This window comes from Hemitrygon akajei, chromosome 19 (genome assembly GCF_048418815.1).
Source record: "Hemitrygon akajei chromosome 19, sHemAka1.3, whole genome shotgun sequence".
NCBI classification, from domain to species: Eukaryota; Metazoa; Chordata; class Chondrichthyes; order Myliobatiformes; family Dasyatidae; genus Hemitrygon; species Hemitrygon akajei.
In genome coordinates, this window is record NC_133142.1 from 58923050 (window position 1) to 58946493 (window position 23444).

The 23444-nt window shown below is 42.0% G+C and overlaps 1 protein-coding gene across 1 annotated transcript in view; it reads right to left on the reverse strand.

The window, feature by feature from the left end:
* The window catches only part of ip6k1 (inositol hexakisphosphate kinase 1), a 112707-nt gene that overhangs the window by 40812 nt on the left and 48451 nt on the right, over positions 1–23444 (reverse strand). The window contains exon 3 of the mRNA XM_073072574.1: positions 12105–12309. Within this exon, the coding sequence (XP_072928675.1) occupies positions 12105–12309 (205 nt within the window). The remainder of the gene's footprint in view (positions 1–12104; positions 12310–23444) is intronic.

Here is a 23444-nt window from a genome sequence, read left to right on the forward strand (position 1 = left end):
TATACATTCAAGTCAGCATCTAAACAGTTAACAAGTACAGTGCCCCTTTCCTTTAATACCTTAACCTCACATGCCATGCTAACGCCTGGCAGCATCAGACTTCAGCTCAATAACCAGCTTATTTATTTGCTTTCTTCAGCAACATAACTAGGGAGGTGTGATCTTAGATTAGGTACATCTACAAAAGTTTATGCGAATAATAATCGTTTCGGTCGGTTTACTTCGCCGGCAGGTCTCCAAAGGTCTGTCTTTATTATTCACAGGCTTTGGCGCAACCCGTAAAACCTGCTTTGCTGTTTAAAAAAAAAATGGCATCCCCATTAACCGTCACCTCTTTTCTGGCGAGTTCCCCCATTGGGACTTTGAGTAATTTGGCGTGGTGAACTCCCGCCCGCCTCGTTCATCGGGGCTATTTTTTCAACACCATGCCCCAAACTGTCAAGACCCTTCAGGCTATTTGTTTTTAATTCCAACTCCTCTTTCAGGTAGCATTTCGAATGCAACCTCTTCACACCCCACCCTGGCGTAACAATAGAGTGGGGGGCCCCGCTATTTCCCGACTCACTCTGTGAGCGATCTGCCAGGTTTAAAATTTCTTCCTTCGACTTGGGAACTACAGACTTTCCGTTTCCTTCAATAACAATCCTCATTCCCCCCTTAAATTCGGCATTAACCTTGGCCCCACTCTCGAATACAAACACCGTGGAACTCACACTTCCCACGGTTACCAAGGTTAACCCTTTTCCTACTGAACCAACCCTATCTGATCCACAAAGACGGCCGCCCCGTCCCCCTGAATCAAACACCTCAGACTTCCCCTGAGCTCTGTTACCAGGTTCAGCACCACGTGCGCCCCCATCTTGGACACACTCAAACGGGACATTGGCCCCTTCCAGGCTTTCAATACCCGTACCTTTTTCAAATTCTAACGTCCCCCGATCCTTCCAGTTACTCTCTAGGCAGCCCCCCGTTGGGGAAGGCGCAACCCTGCGAGCTGAAACAACCTCCTCGGCCATTTCAGCTGACTTCTCCACAGCAAGGATACCCTTCCTCTCTAAGACTGCCCTCATTTCACTCTCGGGACCATCGAGAACACCTTTAGAACTCTGAACTTCTTCAAACAATTCTGCCAAACCAGACAGATTAACCATGTCCAACTCTGGACATTTTAACAACTTTATCCGTTTCTCAACTTTAGTTCCTACCTCTAGGACCTTTCTCTTCACTAAGGGCAGGGCTATTTCCTCTCCCTTACCCCCCTTTACTTTACTGCTTTCTGTTTTACCACCCTCGGAACCCTCATGGTACAGGGTCGGTAAAAACATCTTGGCCAGATTACTGCTGGCCCGATTTAAACTGCTCACTGCTTTTCGGGACAGGCTGCGTGTGACCGCGCATGCGCGATAGCTTTGGGACTCTAGGGGCGGGGCCACCGCACTCGCCCGTCTGCGGGTCGGCATCATAGCTGCCACCGTTTCAAAAAACAAGAAATAACTATCAACATCCGTCTCTTCGAACGGAGGTACTACTCTCAGCTCCCGACTAACATTAAACCGCTCTCTCCTTAGCTCCTCCCTCTCTCTTTCTCTCCCCGCTGCCGCTCTCTCGGCTGCTGCTAACTCTCTGATCCGAATTTCATGCTGTCTTTGCCTCTCAGCTTGATCCTGCTCGTTTTCCACCTCCAACCCCTTCGCCAAATTTAACAAGTCTGATTTGGTGCTCATAAATTCACACACGTCCATCTTTGCTGGTTTTTCTGTCTGGCTACCTGCGTACCAGATCCAAATTATTTTGTTTTGACTTACAATCCCGATTGACTGACCTCCCCCTTTTTGGTGTCAGATCCCGGACGAGCCCCCACTTGTTATGAAACCAGTAACTGGTTTCACTTACCAGCAAAGATAGATATGTCAGTCGAAGTCCAATGGTACTATTTTCAAACGTTTTATTCAATAAGGGCACAAACGTATGGTTAATACAAAACATTCAAATCGTCAAAACTCAATCTAAAACACCGGTGTAACCATAATCAATCAGAAATAAGCTCTTTCGTTGTCTAGGGTATATAATACTGAGTCCAATTGGAAATATAAAGAGTCACTCTGAAGTCTGCAGGCTTTTCTCTTTTGGTTTCACGTGTTGGAGAGAGAGAGAGATAAAACGGAAAAACTTGCCCAAAACATCCGTGGAATCAGGGGAGCGATCTTCCCCGTTGTTAGTTAAAAAGCGATCTTCCGTTGGTTCCAGCCACAAACCCCGCATTCGGAATTTAACGCACGTGGCTTATTTCAAAATGGCTTCCCGTTCCCACGGGAAGCGTTATCGTGCTTCTTGGTGTCTCCTTGGTGCGTCTGAGGGTCGTCCTCTTTCAGACCCTTCTTTATACTGCCTCACGGGATCTCAGGTGTCAATCAGGTTGCAGGTGATGCAATCTCTCTCTCAACCAGCCCACTTTGCCCGAGGGCTTTACAATGTCCCTGTGAGTTGGCACGTCTGCAGTTCCCAGGTGTCTCCTGAGAACAATGCCACAGTCACCAGCTTTTGTCCCAGTGGAATGTCTTTCCATTTCCTGTGTCCATTCAGCCTGTCTCTCTCTCTCTCTTGCTCTCTCTCTCTCGGGTCATTGACCCCCCTTTCACTAGGGCTCTTGCAATTCTCACAAAGGAGGGGGCTGGTATCATAACATAACAAATTCCACAGATTCAGCACTCTCTGGCTAAAGAAATTCCTCTTCATCACTGTTCTAAAAGGACTACGCTCTATTCTGAGGCCGTGTCCATAAGCAACCATAGGCAACATCCGCTCCACATTCACTCTATCAAGGCCTTTTACCATTCAATAGGTTTTGATTAGGTCACCCCTCATTCTTCTGAATTCTAGTGAATACTGGTCCAGAGCCATCAAACAAGCAGTATAACAAGCAGTTCAATCCTCTAATCATTTTGTGAACCTCCTTTAAACCATCTCCACTTTCAGCATATACTTTCTAAGATAAAGGGTCCAGAACTACTCATGATACTCCAAGTGGGGCTTCAACATTGCTTTATAAAGTCTCTTTGTTTTTTATATTCTAGTATTAAAAGGACAGGCAGGTAGGCAGAAGGGATGGTGTGGCTATGTTGATTTAAAAAAATGAAACCAAATACTTAGAAAGGTGACATTAGTTACAAATATAAAACAAAATAATTGACACCACAAACATTCACCCCTTTCAAGTCAGTATTTAGCAGATGCACCTTTTGAGGCAATTACAGCCTTGAGTCTGTGTGGATAGGTCTCCAACAGGCTTGCACATCTGGACACTGCAATTTTTCCCTATCCTTCTTTACAAAGCTGCTCAAGCTCTGTCAGATTGCATGGGGGATTGTGAGTGAACAGTCCTCTTCAAGTCCAACCACAAATTCTCAATTGGATTGAAGTTCGGACTCTAACGCAGCCACTTCTGGACGTTAACTTTGTTTTAAGCCATTCCTGTTGTGGTGAACTACATATACCAGAGTGGTTTGCTCCCAACAGACCCCTGCTGACTGCTCCTGTGGCTCCTCCCACAAACCCCTGTATAAAGGCGAATGAGGCCTGAGGCCTGCCCTCCAGGATGTTGTGTTGTTCATTCTTCCAGTCAATAAAAGCCGATATCTCACTTCTTACGTCTCAGAGTGAGTTATTGATGGTGCATCACCTGTGTAGCTTTGGATTATGCTTGGAGTCACGTTTGCTGGAAAACAATTCTCCCAAGTCACAGTTCTCTTTTTTACCCTGTACCTTCACAAGCTTTCCAGGGCTTTGAAGCATCCCCACAGCATGATGCATTCACCATCATACTTCACAGTAGGGATGGTGTGTTTTTGATGATGTGCAGTGTTTGGCTTATCCCAAACAGTGTTTAGTCTAATGGCCACAATTTTTGGTTTCATTAGGCCATAGAACCTTCTTCCAGCTGACTTTAGAGTCTCCCACATGCCTTTTGGCAAACTTCGTAGAGATTTGTTTTCACTTTGACACAAAAAAGTCTTTTTCTGTTGATCAGTGTTAAAAAAGCTAAATTAAATCCACTGTGACTCAATGTCATAAAACAATAATAAAACATGAAAACTGGGGGGGGGGGGGGGTGAATACCTCTTATAGACACTGTAAATTCCAAAGATGTAGAATCCTTGTGGGTAAATTTGAGAAACTGCAAAGGTACAATGATTCAGGCCTTTGAACAGTAGCCAGGATGTGGGCTATAAAATTACAATGGGTAGACAGAAAAGGCATGTAAAAAGGGCAATATAATGATAATCATGGGGGATTTCACTATATAGATAGATTAGAAAAATTAGGTTGGTGCTGGATTCCAAGAGAGGGAATTTAGAATGCCTATGAATTTGCTTTTTGGAGCAATTTATGGTTGAACCCACTATCAGAACAACAGTTCTGGATTATGTGGCATTTCTGGGGAAATTCAGAAGATGCAGTAAAATAAAGGGAGGATGAGGCAACCATAGCTGTCAAATCAATGACAGCATAAAAGCTAAACAGAGGACATCTAATATAGCAAAAATTAGTGGGAAAGTAGAGGAGTGGGAAGCTTTTAAAGACTAACAGAAGGCAACTTAAAAAAAAATGAAATATGAAGGTAAGCTAGTCAATACCATAAAAGGTACAAAACAATTTTTCAGATATATAAAGAGTGAAAGAGAGTGGATATTAGACTGAGGGAAAATGGTGCTGAAGAGGTGGTAATGGGGACAAAGAAGTGGCAGACAAGCTGATTAAGTACTTGGCATTAGACTACACTCTGGAAGACAAACAGAATGCCAGAAATACGAGTGTATCAGGAGGTGGAAATGAATGTCAACATTTTCAACATTATATGTCAATATTATTAAGAAGGTGGTGCTTGGGAAGCTGAAAAGTTGGAAGGAAGGTAGGTAAGTCACCTGGACCAGATGGACTATACCCTAGGGTTTGGAAAAAAGGTAGCTGAAGAGATTGTGGAAGCATCACTTAATAATCTTTCAAGAATCACTAGATTTAGGAGTGGTTCCGGGGACAAAAAATTACAAATGTCACTTCACTCTTTAAGAAGGGAGGAAGGTAGAAGAAAGGAAATTATATGCCAGTTAGCCTAACCTTAGAGGTTGGAAAGAAATTGGAGTTTATTATTAAGGATGAGGTTTTGGAGTACTTGGAGGCACATGATAAAATAGGCCAAAGTCAGCAAGGCTTTCAAAAGGGGTAATCTTGCCTGACAAATCTGTTGGAATTTTTTAAGGAAATAACAGGGATAAAGAAGGGTCAGTGGATGCTGTTTATTTGGATTTTCAGAAGGACTTTAAAAAAGTGCAACACGAGGCTGCTTAATAAGATAAGAACCAATGGGGTACTACAGGAAAGGCACTAACATGGATAGAAGGCCAACTGACTGGCAAGAGGCCAAGTGTGGGAATAAAGGGGGCTTTTCAGGTTAGCTACCAGTTAAGTAGTGGTACCCAATTTCCCTCGGGATCAATAAAGTATGTCTGTCTGTCTTAGGGGTTAGTGTTAGGACTGCTTCTTTTCAACATTATATGTCAATGATTTGGATGAAGTAATTGATGCCAAGTTTGCGGAAGATATGAATAAGGTGAAGGGGCAGGTAGTGTTGAGGAATCTGCGTGTCTGCAGAAGGACTTACACAGACTGGGGGAAATGGGTAAAGAAGTGGCAGATAGAATATTAGTGTAGGGAAGTGTATGGTCATGCACTTTACCAGAAGGAATAAAAGCACTGACTATTTTCTAAATGAGGAGAATATGGAGTTCACATTCAGGATTAACTTGCAGGTGGAAAGAGAGGCAAAGCTTCATTTCAAGAGAACTAGAATATAAAAGCAAGGATGTATGGCCATTTATCTACCAAAAGATGTGCTGGCTTTTGAGAGGGTCCAGAGAATGATCCCCGGAATGAAAGAGCTAACACATGAGGACCATTTGATGACTACGGGCCTGTACTCACTGGAGTTTAGCAGAATGGGGAGGGGGGTACCTCATTAAAACCTATCAAATATTGAAAGACCTATATAAAATAGACAATAGGTGCAGGAGGCCATTCAAGCCAGCACCGCCATTCACTGTGATCATGGCTGATCATCCACAATCAGTACCCCGTTCCTGCCTTCTCCCCATATCCCTCGACTCCATTATCTATAAGAGCTCTATTTAACTCTTTCTTGAAAGCATCCAGAGAATTGGCCTCCACTGCCTTCTGAGGCAGAGCATTCCACAGATCCACAACTCTGGGTGAAAATGTTTTTCCTCAACTCCACTCTAAATGGCCTACCCCTTATTCTTAAACTGTGGCCTCCGGTTCTGGACTCCCCCAACATCGGGAACATGTTTTCTGCCTCTAGCGTGACCTCTCCCTTAATCATCTTATATGTTTCAATCAGATCCCCCTCCCATCCTTCCAAATTCCAGTGTATACAAGCTCCAATCTTTCAACATATGACAGTCCCGCCATTCTGGGAATTAACCTTGTGAACCTACGCTGCACTCCCTCAATAGTAAGAATGTCCTTCCTCAAATTTGGAGACCAAAACTGCACACAATACTCCAGGTGTGGTCTCACCAGGGCCTTGTACAACTGCAGAAGGACCTCTTTGCTCCTATACTCAAATCCCCTTGTTATGAAGGCCAACATGCCATTAGTTTTCTTCACTGCCTGCTGTACCTGCATGCTTACTTTCAGTGACTGATGAACAAGGACACCTAGATCTCATTGTACTTCCCCTTTTCCTAACTTGACACCATTCAGATAGTAATCTGCCTTCCTGTTCTTGCCACCAAAGTGGATAGCCTCACATTAATCCACATTAAACTGCATCTGCCCACTCACCCAACCTGTCCAAGTCATCCTGCATTCTCATAACATCCTCCTCACATTTCACACTGCCACCCAGCTTTGTGTCATCTGCAAATTTGCTAATGTTACTTTTAATCCCTTCATCTAAATCATTAATGTATATAGCTACAGTCTCAGCACCAAGCCTTGCGGTACCCCACTAGTCACTACCCTACCATTCTGAAAAGGACCTGTTAATCCCTACTCTTTGTTTCCTGTCTGCCAACCAATTTTCTATCCATGTCAGTACCCTACCCCCAAAACCATGTCTCTAATTTTGCCCACTAATCTCCTATGTGGGACCTTATAAAAGGCTTTCTGAAAATCCAGGTACACAACATCCACTGGCTCTCCCTTGTCCACTTTCAAAGTTACATCCTCAAAAAATTCCAGAAGATTAGTCAAGCATGATTTCCCCCTTTGTAAATCCATGCTGACTCAGACCGATCCTGTTACTGCTATCCAAATGTGCCGCTATTTCATCTTTTATAATTGACTCCAGCATCTTCCCCACCACTGATGTCAGGCTAACTGGTCTATAATTCAGTTTTCTCTCTCCCTCCTTTCTTAAAAAGTGGGATAACATTAACTACCCTCCAATCCTCAGGAACTGATCCTGAATCTACAGAACACTGGAAAATGATTACCAATGCGTCCACAATTTCTAGAGCCACCTCCTTAAGGACCCTGGGATGCAGACCATCAGGCCCTGGGGATTTATCAGCCTTCAGTCTACCCAACATCATTTTCTGCCTAATGTGAATTTCCTTCAGTTCCTCCGTTACCCTAGGTCCTCTGGCCACTATTACATCTGGGAGAATGTCTGTGTCTTCCCTAGTGAAGAGAGATCCAAAGTCCCTGTTGAACTCGTCTGCCATTCCTTGTTCCCCATAATAAATTCACCCATTTCTGCCTTCAAGGGCCCAACTTTGGTCTTAACTAATTTTTTCCTCTTCACATACCTAAAGAAGCTTTTACTATACTCCTTTATATTCTTGGCTAGCTTACCTTCGTACCTCATCTTTTCACCCCGGATTGCTTTTTTAGTTATCTTCTGTTGCTCTTTAAAAGTTTCCCAATCCTCTGGTTTCCCGCTTATCTTTGCTACGTTATACTTCTCTTTTATTTTTACACTGTCCTTGACTTCCCTTGTCAGCCACAGTCACCCCTTACTCCCCTGAGAATCTTTCTTCCTCTTTGGAATAAACTGATCCTGCATCTTCTGTATTATTCCCAGAAATACCTGCCATTGTTGTTCCACTGTCATCCCTGCTAGGGTATCCTTCCAGTCAACTTTGGCCAGCTCCTCCCTCATGGCTCCACAATCCCCTTTGTTCAACTGTAATACTGACACTTCCAATTTTCCACTTCTCCCTCTCAAATTGTAGATTAAAGCTTATCATATTATGGTCACTACCTCCTAATGGCTCTTTTACCTCTAGTTCCCTTATCAAACCCGGTTTATTGCACAACAATAAATCCAGAATTGCCTTCTCCCTGGTAGGCTCCAGTACAAGCTGCTCTAAGAATCCATCTCGGAGACACGCCACAAACTCCCTTTCTTGGGGTCCAGTACCGACCTGATTTTTCCAGTCTACCTGCATGTTGAAATCCCCCATTACAACTGTAGCATTACCTTTGTGACATGTCAATTTTAACTCTTGATTCAACTTGCACCCTATATCCAGGCTACTATTTGGGGGCCTGTAGATAACTCCCATTCGGATCTTTTTGCCCTTACAATTTCTCAGTTCTATCTATACTAATTCTACATCTCCTGATTCTATGTTACACCCCACAAGGGACTGAATTTCATTCCTCACCAACAGAGCCACCCCACCCCCTCTGCCCACCTTTCTGTCCTTTCAATAGGATGTATACCCTTGAATATTCATTTCTCAGCCCTGGTCCTCTTGCAGCCATGTCTCTTATTCCTAAGACATCATACTTGCCAATTTCCAACTGAGCCTCAAGCTCATCCACTTTATTTCTCATACTTTGTGCATTCATATATAACACTTTTAATTCATTACTCCCCTCACCTCTCACTGAATGGATGTGGAGAGTATGTTTCCTATAGCAGGGGTGTCTAGGACCAGAGAGCACACCCTCAGAATTGAGAGACGCCCATGTAAAACAGGTATGAGGAAAAATTTCTTTAGCCAGAGGATGACAAATCGCTGCAATTCATTGCCACAGACTGCTGTGCAGGCCCAGTCACTGCATACATTTCAGGAGAATGATAGGTTCTTGATTAATCGGGGCATCAAAGGCCATAGGAAGAAGGCACAAGAATGGGGTTAATAGGGATAATAAATCAGCCGTGATGGAATGGCGGAGCAGACTAAACGGGCCAAACCAAATCAAAATCAAATCAAGTTTAATCATTCAAACCATACATAGATACAGCCAAACAAGACAACATTCCACAAGGCCAAGGTGCAAAACATTCAAAATAGTGAGTAACACGATTCAAAATAGCAAGCAAAGAAGCACATTCACTCAGGGAAAAAGAACATACATAAAGACCTAATTTTGCTCGTGTCTTATAATGTTATGGTTTAATTTGAGCCTAGCTCAAAATTGAGCTTCAGTGCAGTTTAAAAAGAAATGAAGACAACTAAACTAAGTTGGTTAAAGCTGATTGAGAAAAAAAATAGATTAAAAGTTAAATTAAAAGCTGCAACAGGCACTTAAGAATCCTCAGATACAATCCACTGGAAATAAAAACTCCATGAGGAGAATCCATCCATAACTGAAGAAACAAAGCTTGCAAATACAAATACTAGGCACTTGCAAATGATTAAAAATAATAAACAGGGAGAAATTAGATCATGAGTGTAAGAATAAATGCAAAATACTGACAACAGTTTCTAAAAGTATGTAAAGAATAGTTATTGGTCCCTGGGAGGATGAAGCTAGAGTTAATGGGAAATACTCTACAAGAGAAAAACAGTGGGTGGCACCGTGGTACAGCTAGAAGAGCTTCTTCACAACACCAAAGACCTGCCTCAATCCCGACTTCAAGTACTCCCCATGTAAAATCTGCACAAGCTCTCGTGACCATGCAGATTTCCTTTGGGTGCTCCACTTTCTTCCCTCATCCAAAAGCATGCCAGTTTGCAGGTTAGTCACTGTAAGTTATCCCTAGTGTGTAGATGAACAGTAAAATCAGAATCTAATTGAGAGGGGGCTGGGGTGAGTTTACAGGACTAATGCAAGATTGGCGTGGTTGGCTGGTAATCAGCGTAGACCTGATTGGCTAAAGGACCTATTTCTATGCTTTATCCATCTCTACAAAGAAAATTAATGGAACTAAAAATAGACAAGTCCCTTGGACCTAGTGATTTGTATCCAAGATTGTTAAAAGGATTGGCTGCAGAGATAATAAGACCATAAGACATAGGAGCACAACTAAGCCATCTAACCCATTGAATCTACTCTGCAATTCCATCAAGGCTGATTTATTATCCCTCTCAACCCCAATCTCCTTGCTGTAACTTTTGACACCCTGACTGATCAAGAACCTATCAACCTCTACTTTAAATATACTCCAACTTGGCCTCCACAATGAATTCCACAGATTCTGGCTAAAGAAACTCTTCATCTGCTCTAAATGGATGCCCCTGTAGTCTGAGGCTGTGCCCTAAAGTTTTATACTCACTCAATATAAGGAACATCCTCCCAACATCCACTTTATCCAAACCTTTCGGTATTCAATAGGTTTCAATGAGATCCCTCCACTTATTCTTCTGAACTCCGGCGAGTAAAGACCCAGTGCGATCTAACACTCCTCATACATTAACCCTATCATTCTCGTGAACCTCCTCTGGACTCTCTCCAATGCCAGTACATCTTTTCTTAGATAAGGGGCTCAAAACTGTGCTTAATACTCCAAGTGTAGTCTGACCAATGCCTTATAAAGCCTCAGTATTACATCCTTGTTCTTTCATTCTAGCCCTCTTGAAATGAATGTTAACGTTGCATTTGCCTTCCTTACCACCAACTCAATCTGCAAATTGACCTTTAGGGAAACCTGCACAATGATTCCCAAGTCCCTTTTAATTTTAAAATGAAAAGGGACTTGGGAGTCTGATTTTAAAATTTTCTATATTTAGAAAGTAGTCTACACCTTTATTCCTTCAACTAAAGTGCATGGCCATACACTTCCCTACACTACATTCCATCTGCCACTTCTTTGCCAATTCCTCCAACCTGTCTGTCCTTTAGCAGACTCCATTTCCTCAATCCTATTTGTTCCTCCACTATCTTTCGTATCATCTGCAACTTGGCCCCAAAACCATCAATTCTGTCATCCAAACATCTCATACACCATGAAAAAAGGCATTCTCAACACAGACCCTTGCAGAACACCTCTGGACCTGGGCAACCAACCAGAAAAGGCCCCTTTTATTTCCATTCTGTCTTCTACCAGTCAATCAATCTACTCACAGTTCTAGTACCTTTCCTGTAATAGTATGGGCTCTTATCTTGTGAAACAGCCTTATGTGCAGCATCTTGTCAAAGCTGAGAAACTCTTACAGAGAAGTAATGACCAGTGCATCCATTATAGTGTTATCCACTAACCCTTAGGAAGCATTGATCATAAATGATTCCTGCTTTCGTTACTGTCTGTAAATGGTTCCCAAATCTCTATTTGATACACGATATTTACTAAAGGCTTTCTAAAGTTCAAATACATGCATCCATTTACTTCAAATCTGTACTGCCCGTTACAACCTCAAATAAGTCCTGGTCAGACCTCTAGGCCTGAACCTTCAGAAGGTTGATACATCACACATTTAATTAACCAAATATGATAAGGTTTACATAATAGAGATACTCAAATGCAGCCTGGATCCAGCTGCTCTCTTGATATACTTCCACATCCATTAGTCAGTTCATTGCTCACTCTGAATTACTCACTCTAGGATAGGCTTTTGAAAATCCAAGCTCTTCCTAACATCCATTACATAAATACAACAGGCCACTGAAATTGACACTGTTAGTCCTGCTGTCACCTTTCTGCATTGCCTCATGACAAATTTACTCTGTGATCTGGCTGAGACCAGAAGCACAACTTATGAATAAATAACAAGTACAGGTCTGGCCTTAGATTAGTTTTAGAGCTTACTTGGAGTACTCCGAGCAAAGCTTTTGATGGAATTTGGGCTCTTGATATGATCACTAACACAATCCAAAAGAAGCATACTCAAACATCCTGAAACCACTCCACCTACCTCTCTGCGCTGTCAGAATTGTCTATCTGGATCAGATGTTCATTGCTACTAGCTGACCGGTAAAGGCTTCTTCGTGAATGTTTCCTGCGAGGTTGTTCTCTCTCTTGAACTTCTTCCTGCTCCAAATTTTCACTTTCCATGTATGGGTATGCGACTAAGTTAATGTAACCATCACGACCTCCTTCGAAACACACTGAGACAACACCTAGATGGGAAGAACATTGAAAAACTAGCAAATTTGCTTTAAGTGAATTTTGTTTCTTAATTTTCTTGAGAAACTCATTGTAAATTAAGTACATGCATGTATTTGCAACATCAGATGGTCCTCGCATTACTAAAGCACAAGATAGTAATCTCAAATCTGAAACTTAAAAATTGCTATTAAACACTTGGGTCAATCAGCACCTATAAAGAGAAAAATTTCACATCGTATAAGTGATAAAGTTGATTCTGATTCAAATTGGACAGTTGCTATAAAAATATATTAATAACAGGTTATTTGATTTATTAAATATAGACACATCCTAATTGCTCTAAAGACAGTAGCTATCTGACTTCCTGAACTATTGGCAAGGATTGTTGTTCCTTTTTGCGCCTTGTGGTGTTTCGGGCAGCACTTTTGCTATTTCTGTAGCATTTGACTTTTTTTTTGTAGGTGGCAGAGTTCCTAGCTTAACGCACAACCCAGCACGATGGAAAACGTGCAAGGAGCCAGCCAGATTTGAACTCAGGACCATTCATCTCAAAGTCTGGTGCTAATGCTACAACAACACCGGCTGACTAAATATAGTCAAGGATTGCCAAGCTTTTAATCTCGTGACAATTAGGAATTCACAATAGATTCCAAATTAGGATTGTATAAATCTTAGAGGAAGTTAGAGGAGATTCTATGCAGATTAATGTCAAAAGATGTTTGGTGAATAATTCTTCTGCATGGTGTGTTTGCCACTAACTGTAGATAAAGCTGAGTGGAGTGGAGGAAATGAAAGCTCGGAATGGTGCATCGGGTGGCAATCAAACTACCGTAGATTCCGGATTTTAAGCCGCTACTTTTTTCCCACATTTTGAACTGCTTTGAACTTTGCGGCCTTTAATACGGAGCGGCTAATGCATTATTTTTTTTCATGCCGCCTCGTAAACATTTTGCCTCGTAACAGTAGACCAATAAAATTGATGAGTAGTTCACAGAGGTCCAATGAAATTGTACGATAAATCAAGCGCACTTTCACAATTAAATTATTGTAAATCCGTCATTTGTACTCACCCTCATCAACATGGAAAACACTCGAAGAAAAGCATTGTGCTGCCTTTATGGCAGTTATTTAGTTTATAATATTTTCGCTTAGTAATTCATTTTCTAGTTAAAGTTAGAAGAGTTTTAACTATATTTGTTTTCTGTACTACATCGCGGGATGCTATGACGTCACACCCGGTTTCGCCGCGTCTTGTGGGATACCAGTTTGCGATAAACGGAAAGGAGGGGGGGAGCGGCGGAGCCAAAACGCTGCTTTTAAGTTAAAGGCGATCAATAACTTTTCCTGGTAGGCTGCAGTATATATATTTTTTACCAGTCGTTAGGAGATATTGGAATGTTGTTCAGTAAAGAAGTATACGCAACGTATATTTAAAAGTAGCCGCGTTACGGGCACGGTTCGAAAAAAAGCATTTGCAATATGTATTTGTTTTTGTTACCATATGGATTTAATTAAAAGTTAAAAAATCCTCACGTGTAATATCTTTCTGTGTAAATATCTCATATTACAACGTGGGACACCTGCGGCCGAAAATCCGGTGCGGCCTTTACAAGTAAAAAATTGATTTTATTTCTAAAATTAGAGCCAGCGGCTTTTAATCAGGTGCGCTCTGTAGTCCGGAATCTACGGTAGCTGCTTTGCTTGGATAACTTTGAGATTACGTGTTGTTGGAGCTGCAATCTTCTAGGGAAATAAATCATGCTACTATTCTAAGTAGAGTTTTGTAAATGGAAAGACTTCAGGGAAATTAAGACATGACTCAGCATTACAGTAGTTATGATGGCGGGCTAATTATGACTTTTCAGTGAGGGCACTGAACAGTTTTGCTTTTGAATGTCAGGGAGAGATGTTTACTCTCTGCTATTGGATATTGCAAAAGCAATTGTGTGGCATGAACAATCTGACATTTTCTGATAATGCTCTATGCAGTCATGGGTAGCTGCATGATCTGAAGAGTTACTGTTATTATCAATCCCATGCATAAAGAAAGCTATTAATACCACAGTTTATACAAGGCTTTAGCATTCACAGACAGAGTCTGGACTGGAAAGGTCACAGTTTTATCAGTCTCAGTTCATCCACCTAACTCCCAAAATCATTCATCAACACACACAGTAATGTCAACAAATAGTTCAGGTGGGGAGGGTGGTGGGAGGGGTGTAAACAACTGATAACATCACGTGATGTTGATTCTTTCCACTATTTTTATCTTAGTCTTGAAGCCCTGCAGACAGTAATGAATTATGAAACCCAAAGGAATTAGAGGCTAGAACTTGGCACAAATTCTGCAAAGCTGTGCTGATCGGAATTTTCATAATACTGACTGATATAATAAATAAGCAGCATATTGCTTGAGATAAGATATTGCTATTTCTGTAGCATTTGACTTTTTTTTTGTAGGCGGCAGAGTTCCTAGCTTAACATCCTTTTGTACTACTCATTCGCATATGTGAACAGCAGCCTCCTTGAATTGCTTCGATTCCTGTGGTAAACTAGTACTATATGCTTATTAAGGAAGGTGGCTACAGGATTTTGCCATGATGAAAGAACTGCAATCCCTTCCCAAGTTAGGATATAGTATCATGTGGAGATAACAAAAATCGATTGCAGATGCTGCAATCTAGAACAAAAACAGAATCTGCATTTTGACATTTCTGGCTCTAACTCTGCATCAGGATCAGATGCAGGACCTCAACATGAAACATTTTGCTTCCATAGCTGTTGCTTGACCTAAGTTCTTCCAGCATTCTGCTTTTGTACCATTTGGAAATACTTACATTTCCATTGGGTAATACCGTTGTTTTGTTGAAAGTGGCTAAACTGCAATGCATTTTTGGAAAAAGGATATTATGCAGCACATTTTAGAAAAGGTACATAAAACAGCCAGCGAGAGAACACAGAAAATGTTGTGAATGGCTTGCCAATCAAGCAGGCTACTTCATCCCCATGATGTGCACATTCACAAGCATCATTGGAGCTGCACTCTTCCAGGTAAGTGGAGAGTATTCAATCACATTTTCTCCGATCTCATTTTTCTAGACTTGGGATATTCAAGATTGTTTAATGTCATTTCCTGTACACAAGTGCAAAGAACAAAATAATTGTTACTCCAGATCCAATGCAGCACAAAACAACAATAAAGAACACAATTAAAAACAATACATATATGTGTATATATGTATATACACAAGATAGATTACATAATGGATTGATTGTATGTACAGTAGGTACAGAAGTGTCTGTGCATAAGGTAACTGACAGGAAATGATAAAGTAGTGCTGGTTGAGGTATGGAGGGATGGGTTGTGGGTAGAGATGTTGATCAGCCCTGCTGCTTGGGGAAATTAACTATTTTTGAGTCTGGTGGTCTTGGCATGGATGCTATGTAGCCCCCTCCCTGATGGGAATGGGAGGAACAGTTCATAAGATCCTTCATGTTACTAACCCTGTTCCAGCACCTTTCTGTATACATGCCCCTGATAGCAGGTAGAATGGTGCCAGTGATAGGCTGGACAGTTACAATTTCTTGCACATTCATGTGCCTTTCTAAGAGGCTCTTGAATACCTCTATCATATTTGTCTCCACCAGCACTCCATGCAACACATTCCCTGCACATCAGCTTTGTCTTACTGGCTCTCTCTCACCTTAAATGCATGTCATCTGCTATAAGACATTTCAACGTTGGGAAAAAGATATCAGCCATCTACCCCATCTATGCTTATCATAATCTTATACAACTGTCAGTTCTTGTCTCAGCCTCCACCACTCCGGAGAAAACCCAAGCTTGTCCTTGTAGTACATACCGTTTAATCCAGGCAGCATCCTGGTAGCATTTCTGCATCCTTCCAAAACCTCCACATTCTTCCTATAATGGGGCAATCAAAACCTCCACATTCTTCCTATAACAGATGCATCCTAGAGAGTTCTATAAAGGTGAAACATCACATCCTAACTCTCAGCTTTCAGGGAGCTATGGACTTGGACCCCAAGATTGCTCGGTATAGCAACACTCTTAACAGTCTGCCATTAATAGCATACTGTCCCTTTATATTTGTTCTGCCAAAATGCAATACCGCACGTTTGACCAGATTAAACTCCATCTGCCATTTCTCTGCCCATATCTGCAACTGATCTATATCTGCTTTTTTGGCAGTCTTCCATGCTATCCACAACACCACCAATCTTCATATTATCTGTAAACTTACTGATCACCCACCTACATTTTCATCCAGGTCATTTATATTTATCACAAACAGCTGAGGTTCTAGTACAGATCTCTGTGGAACAAGACTAGTCACAAATATCCAGCCAGAATAAGTCCTGTCTTTTAAGAAGAAGCCAATTCTGAACCACAACGACCAATTCACCTTAGATCCAATACATCTTAATCTTCTGGATGAACCTACCTCAAGGTAGACCCAATCTACCTTCATCACTTGCTAGAAATACTCAATCAAGTTAGTAAGACACAACTTGCCCTGCACAAAGCCATGCTGTCTGTCCATCCTGGATGGACCTAACAAATTCTGCTGTCTAAACCTCTTGCACTAAGGAGGACTGAGCCTGCATGGGGAAATTTGAAGTCACCCCCTCCAATAACCCTGTTGTTACTACACCTGTCCCTAACCTGCCTGCATGCTCCAATATCCTGGAGGCTGTTGGGGGATCTGTAGTATAAACATAGAATTATTACACCTTATTTTTGAGTTCTTAGTGGATGAGCAAGCCCCTCATAATGTCCCCTCTAAGTGCAGACATGCTATTGTCCCTGATTAACAGCACAACTCTCCTCTACCCCATCCCCCTTACCTCCACTAACATTTCCAAACCATCAAAATACTAGAATTCTTGCCCCTCTCTAACCAAGTCTTTGTTATGGCCACAACATAATAGTACCATACACTGACATAAGCTCCAAGTTCATCAGCCTTACCTATAATACTCTTAACATTTATACACACTTCACCTGTCCATCCTATTATGTATATAATCCTGCTCCTACATGTTTCAACCGGTCATGATATCTACCTTCCTTTCAACACCTCCACTTCCCTGACCTGGTGCTGCCCCTTGCCAAACTAGTTTAAACCCTCCTGAACATCCACTTGATGCTTCCTTCTACATCATATTGAAATATGGACTCCCTTGAACTACTGCTAGGTAAAACTTCAGTCAATGGTGTGCTTCTGACCCGCATTTCCAAATGATCTGTTCCACAATTGACGTACTGCCAAATGTTGCCTTGATGTCATAGAAAGTTACCCTCACATTGATTGGGTAACACATTAAGGGCATTTTCAAAGACTTTGCCTTCATTTGCCAGGCTTCAGTGCCTGACTCCTCAGGCATTTCTTCATCATCTCCTGCAAGGATGAAATTACAAAGCACAATAATTTCCCTCCACTTTTGAAAGCCTTTTTAAATGTGTTTTCATTAGACTCTGCCAACATGGCTTTCATCTGAAGGATCTTAGACCAAAATATCAGCCATTTACTCTTTTCCATATGTACAATGTCCTGTGTATGTTACTCAAAATGGCTTCTTTGGTTTGTTACGAGTAGGAATGCTTCTTTGTCTGATAAATGTTTCTCTCACCGTTGTTTTGCTTTAGAATGGCTGATATGGTAATTGTATTCATTTGTTAATCAATGGGAAATGTTATTGTGTTTTGTGAGGCTGGGAACTTGGGGGAGGGGTTGCGCGGGCTTGGGGGTGAAGGGAGTCGGGAGGAAGACGGGTGAGGAAGGCGGACGGGCGCTGGACTGCTCGTAAGACCACCGGGGTGGTCCCAGGTGCGACGACGTGGCTGTCGGATGATTCGTTGATTGAGCTCCTACGATGTGCACTACACTGACTGAACTTTGATAAGTTGGCGCCTTTTGTTTTTTTCTTTCCTTGTATATATATATATATATATATATATTGTATTGCCTAATACTTCTTTAGTTAATGTTAGTAAACTCTATAAAGTGTATTTCATAACGGTATTTGGTGTGAAGTTGATACGGTGGGCGGCGCAAGGCATAAACTCGATTCTCACAGCACCTGCGTGTACGGGAGGTGGGTTGGTGTGTGGCTGGATCTCCTTCTCCCCTAGATATATACCAGCCTTTTGGGTAAGTGTTACACATAGATGCTGCCTGGCCTGTTGAATTCCTCCAGCATTTTGTGTGCTGCTTGGACCAGTACATAAACCTTGAGAAAACAGAGTGAGGAGAATTCATCCTAAGCACCTCAGTGCTTAGGTTGAGAAGGGATCTAACCCTCTGGCAGGCTGTTTTTGGCAAAGGTTCTTGACAAAATTATTGCAATGTTGCTGTGTCATGATGAGCCCATTTTGTCAGATGTAAAGCACAGGACAACATGGCAACATACCAGGACCAAGCACAGGCAGCTGCTGTATTGTCCCATCATTTGTGCAAAATAACCATGAGCAAGAGAGATTTATTAGAAAAGACCAATAAAAATAATTTGTGCAAGTGCAGCAGTCAGTCTTGAAGCAGCCTTTCCTTTGAGTGTGTCAGTCTTAAGAGTGGCTTTGGCTATCAGGTTTGGGAGGGGTAAATTGTCTTGAAAGTTACTTTCGCCCTCTCTGTATTTATTTGTCTATAGGTCACAGTAGTGTAGTGTGCATGGCTGCAAGGGCACTGTTTTATACTGTGTGGGGGATGTGGGAAGTCTAGGAGACCTCCAGTCTCCCAGATAAACACATCTGTACCAGGTGCACTGAGCTACAGCTCCTGAAAGAATCTATCACGGAACTGGAACTGCAGCTCAGTGACCTTCGACTCATTCGGGAGAATGAGGTGGTGAAAGACTGGGGCTACAGGGAGGTAGTCACCCCTAAATTGCAGGGGACAGGTAATTGGGTGACTGTCAAGAGGAGGAGAAGAATTGCACAGGCAGTGCAGAGTACACCTGTGGCTGTTCCCCTCAATAATAAATGTATAACTTTAGATACTATCGAGAGGCATGACCTATCGGGAGGATCCACAATGAAAAGATCTCTGGCACTGAGTCTGGTGTTGTGGCTCAGGCGAGCAGAGAAGTGAAGAGGACAGCAGTGTTGATAGGAGATTCCCTAGTTAGAGGAACATAGACGAGCATCTGTGGGTGCGACAGAAACACCTGAATAGTATGTAGCCTACCTGTTTCCTGGATCAGAGTTGTCTCAGATCCATGGCATTCTCAAGAGTGAGGGTGAGCAATAAGTCTTGCTGTATATTGACACCAAGGGCATACATAAGTAGACACGGTAAGGAGGTTCGGAAGAGAGATCTGAGGGAGGTAGGTAGAAAGCTAAGAAATAGGACCTCCAGAGTAGTAATCTCTGGACTGCTGCCTGTGCCACGTGCCAGTGAGGGTAGGAATAGGATGATTTGGCAGGTGAATGCATGGCTGAGGACCTGGTACAGGGGTACAGATTTATGGATCAGTGGAGTCTCTTCTGGGGAAGGTATAACTTGCACAAAAGATACAGGCTACATCTGAACTAGTGGGGGTTCTAATATACTTGGCTAGAGTTATTGGGGGGGGGGGCGGGTTTAAAACTAATTTGGCAGAGGAATGGGAACCGAAGAGCTAGAGCTGAAGGGGTAGCTGCTTTACGAATAGAGACAATGTGTGGTGAGAAGAGGCTTTTGAAAGGGCAAAATTGCAGTCAACAAGATGAGATGCAACGTAAAAGGTGGACAAAATCGAAAAGAATGAGTACAGGACTGAACGTGTTATATCTTAATGTGTGCAGTATATGGAATAAGGTAGATGAACTTGTAGCACAGTTAGAGATCGGCATGTATGATGTAGGCATCACTGAATCATGTCTGAAAGAAAATTGTAACTGGGAGCTTAATGTCCAAGGATACGCATTGTATCAAAAGGACAGGCAGAAGGCAGAGGGAGTGGCTTTGCTCCATTGGTTAAAAAAATGAAATCAAATCATTAGAAAGAGGTGAGATAGAGTCAGAAGGTGTTGAATCATTGAGGATGAAGCTAAGGAACTGCAAAGGTAAAAAGATGCTGATGGGAGTTGTATCGACACTCCCAAACAGCAGTAAGGATGTGGTCTACAAATTACACCAGAGGATAGAAAATGCATGTCAAAAGGGCAACATTACGATTGTCATGGGGGATTTTACGGTGCAGATAGATTGGAAAAATAATGATGGTGCTGGATTACAAGGAGAGGAATTTCGAGAATGCCTACAAGATGGCTTTGTAGAACAGCTCATGGTTGAGCCTACTAGGGGACCAGCTATTCTGGATTGGGTGTTGTGCAATGAACCAGATAGATGCAAAAGCTTAAGGTAAAAGAACACTGAGGGGTAAATGATCATAACATGATCTAATTCACCCTGAAATTTGAGGAGGAGAAGCTAAGGTCAGTGAATAAGGGAACTACAGAGCTATGTGAGAAGAGTTGGCCAGAATTGATTGGAAAAGAACACTGGCAGGGATGACAGCAGAGCAGTAATGGTTAGAATTTCTGGAAGAAATTCGGAAGGCAAAGGATATAAACATTCTAAAGAGGAAGTTTCTAAAGGAAAGATGACACAACCGTGGCAAACAAGAAAATTCTAAGCAAACATAAAAGCCAAAGAACGGGGAAATAATAGAGCAAAAGTTAGTGGGAAGTTAGGGGATGGGAAGCTATTAAAAGCCAACAGAAGACAATTAAAAAATCATTGAGGTAAAGATGCAATGTGAAAGCTGAGTGATAATATTAAAGAGGATGGCAAAAGTTTCTTCAGATACATAAAGTATAAAAGAGGCAAGAGTGGATATCAGACCATTGAAAACAATGCTGAAGAGGTAATAATGAGGGGCAAGGAAATGGCAGATGAATTGAATAAGCATTTTTCATCAGGCTTCACTATGAAACTATTAGCAGTTTGGTGGAAGCTCCAGGTGTCAGGGGTCACGAGATGTGTGAAGTTACCATTACTAGCGAGAAGGTTCTTGGGAAACTGAAAGGTCTGAAGATAGATAAAATCACCAGGACCAGATGGTGTACATCCTAGGGTTCTGAAAGAGTTGGCTGAGGAGATTGTGGGGGTATTAGTAAAGATCTTTCAAGAATCACTAGATTCCGGTATGGTTCCAGAAGACTTGAAAATTGCTCATTTTACTCCTCTCCAAGAAGGAAGAGAGGCAGAAGAAAGGAAACCATAGGCTAGTTAGTCTGACCTTAATGGTTGGGAAGATGTTGTAGTCGATTATTAAAAGATGAGGTCTCAGAGTATTTGGAGGCAAAAGATAAAACAGGCCGAAGTCTGCATAGTTTCTTTAAGGGAAAATCTTTCCTCACAAATCTGTTGGAATTCTTTGAAGAAATAACAAGCAGCATAGACAAGGCGAATCGGTTGATGCTCTGTATTTGGGTTTTCAGAAGGCTTTTGACAAGGTGTCACACATGAGGCTGCTTAACAAGAGGCAAAAAGTGGGAATAAAGACAGCATTTTCTGCCAGAGACTAGCGGTGTTCCACAGGGTTCTATGCTGGGAGTGCTTCTTTTTACACAATACATCAATGATTTGGATGATGGAATCTATGGCTTTGTGGCCAAATTTGCAGACAATATGAAGATAGGTTAAGGGGCAGGTAGTTTTGAGGAAGTAAAAAAGACTACAGAAAGACTTAGATTGGGAGAATGGGTAAAGTAATGGCAGATGGAACACAGTGTCAAGAAGCATATGGTCATGTTCTTTGGTAGAAGAAATAAAAGGGTTGACAATTATCTAAATGGTGAGAAGATACAAAAAAAAACAGAGCCACACAGGGACTCAGGAGTCCTTGTGGAGGATTCCCTAAAGGTTAATTTGCAGATTGAGTCTGAGGTGAGGAAGGCAATACAATGTTAGCATTCATTTCAAGAGGACCAGAATATAAAAGGATATAATTGTGAGAATTTATAAAGCACTAGTGATGCCTCACAGAGTATTGAGAGAAGTTTTAGGCCCCTTGTCTTAGAAAGGGCGTGCTGAAACTGCAGAGGGTTCAAGAGATTCATGAAAATGATTCCAGGATTAAATAGCTTGTCACACAAAGAACATTTAATGTCTCTTGGATTGCATTCACTAGAATTCAGAAGGAAGAGGGGTGACCTAATAGCAACCTATTGAATTACAGTTGGCCCTCCTTATCCGCGGATTCCGCATGCGCGAATTCAACCAACCACGGATCGCGAAAACCCAGAAGTGCTCTTCCAGCAATTGTTGTTCCAGCATGTACAGACTTTTTTTTCTTGTCATTATTCCCTAAACAATGCAGTATAACAACTATTTTACATAGCATTTACATTGTATTAGGTAATATAAGTAATCTAGAGATGATTTAAAGTATACGGGAGGACATGTGTGGGTTATTGTGGATCGGGATCGAAAAAAATTGGAAGTTCTCTTACTAAGTCGGAGCAGGTACATCCGGTATTATTTAGCGTCAGTTAGTCAAACGTTTGTCTTAGTATATGGTATATATTTTACCTTTCTATGCATATAAAACACTTAAGAGTGCATGTTTTAGTGCCGGGCTTGGGAACGGAAATTCTCGGGACTCGGGACAAATCGCTCCCGAGTGCACTTTCCACTGTGCCGGGTTGATGTGGAGGATCAAAAACCCAAAACCCAATAATTAAACCACTACGTTGCTTAGTAATAATTGTAGCTTTCATCGGGGCAGAGCCTTTCTCACTTTATCCTTTAAAATTGTTTCGATCGTTGACCAACTGTAGCCTAATGCTTTTCCAATGACCGATGGTGTTTTACTCTTTCCGAACGCTTTATTATTTCCACTTTATTTTCAATCGTGATCATGATTATTTTTGTGAACAGAAACACTGTGCATTCAGAGCTCTGGCACTGGGTCCTAATGTCCAGCGCACTGAGACAGGTTAAATAAGGTCTGGGGTTCCGCTGGGTCCTAAGGTCCACTGGATGGAGACAGTTTGCATAAGGGACTTGAGCATCCGCAAATTTTGGTATCCGTGAGGGGTCCCGGAACCAATTCCCCGCAGATCAGGAGGGCTGACTGTATGGAGCAGATGTTTTCTATGGTGGAAGAGTTTAAGACCAGAAGACACAGCCTCAGA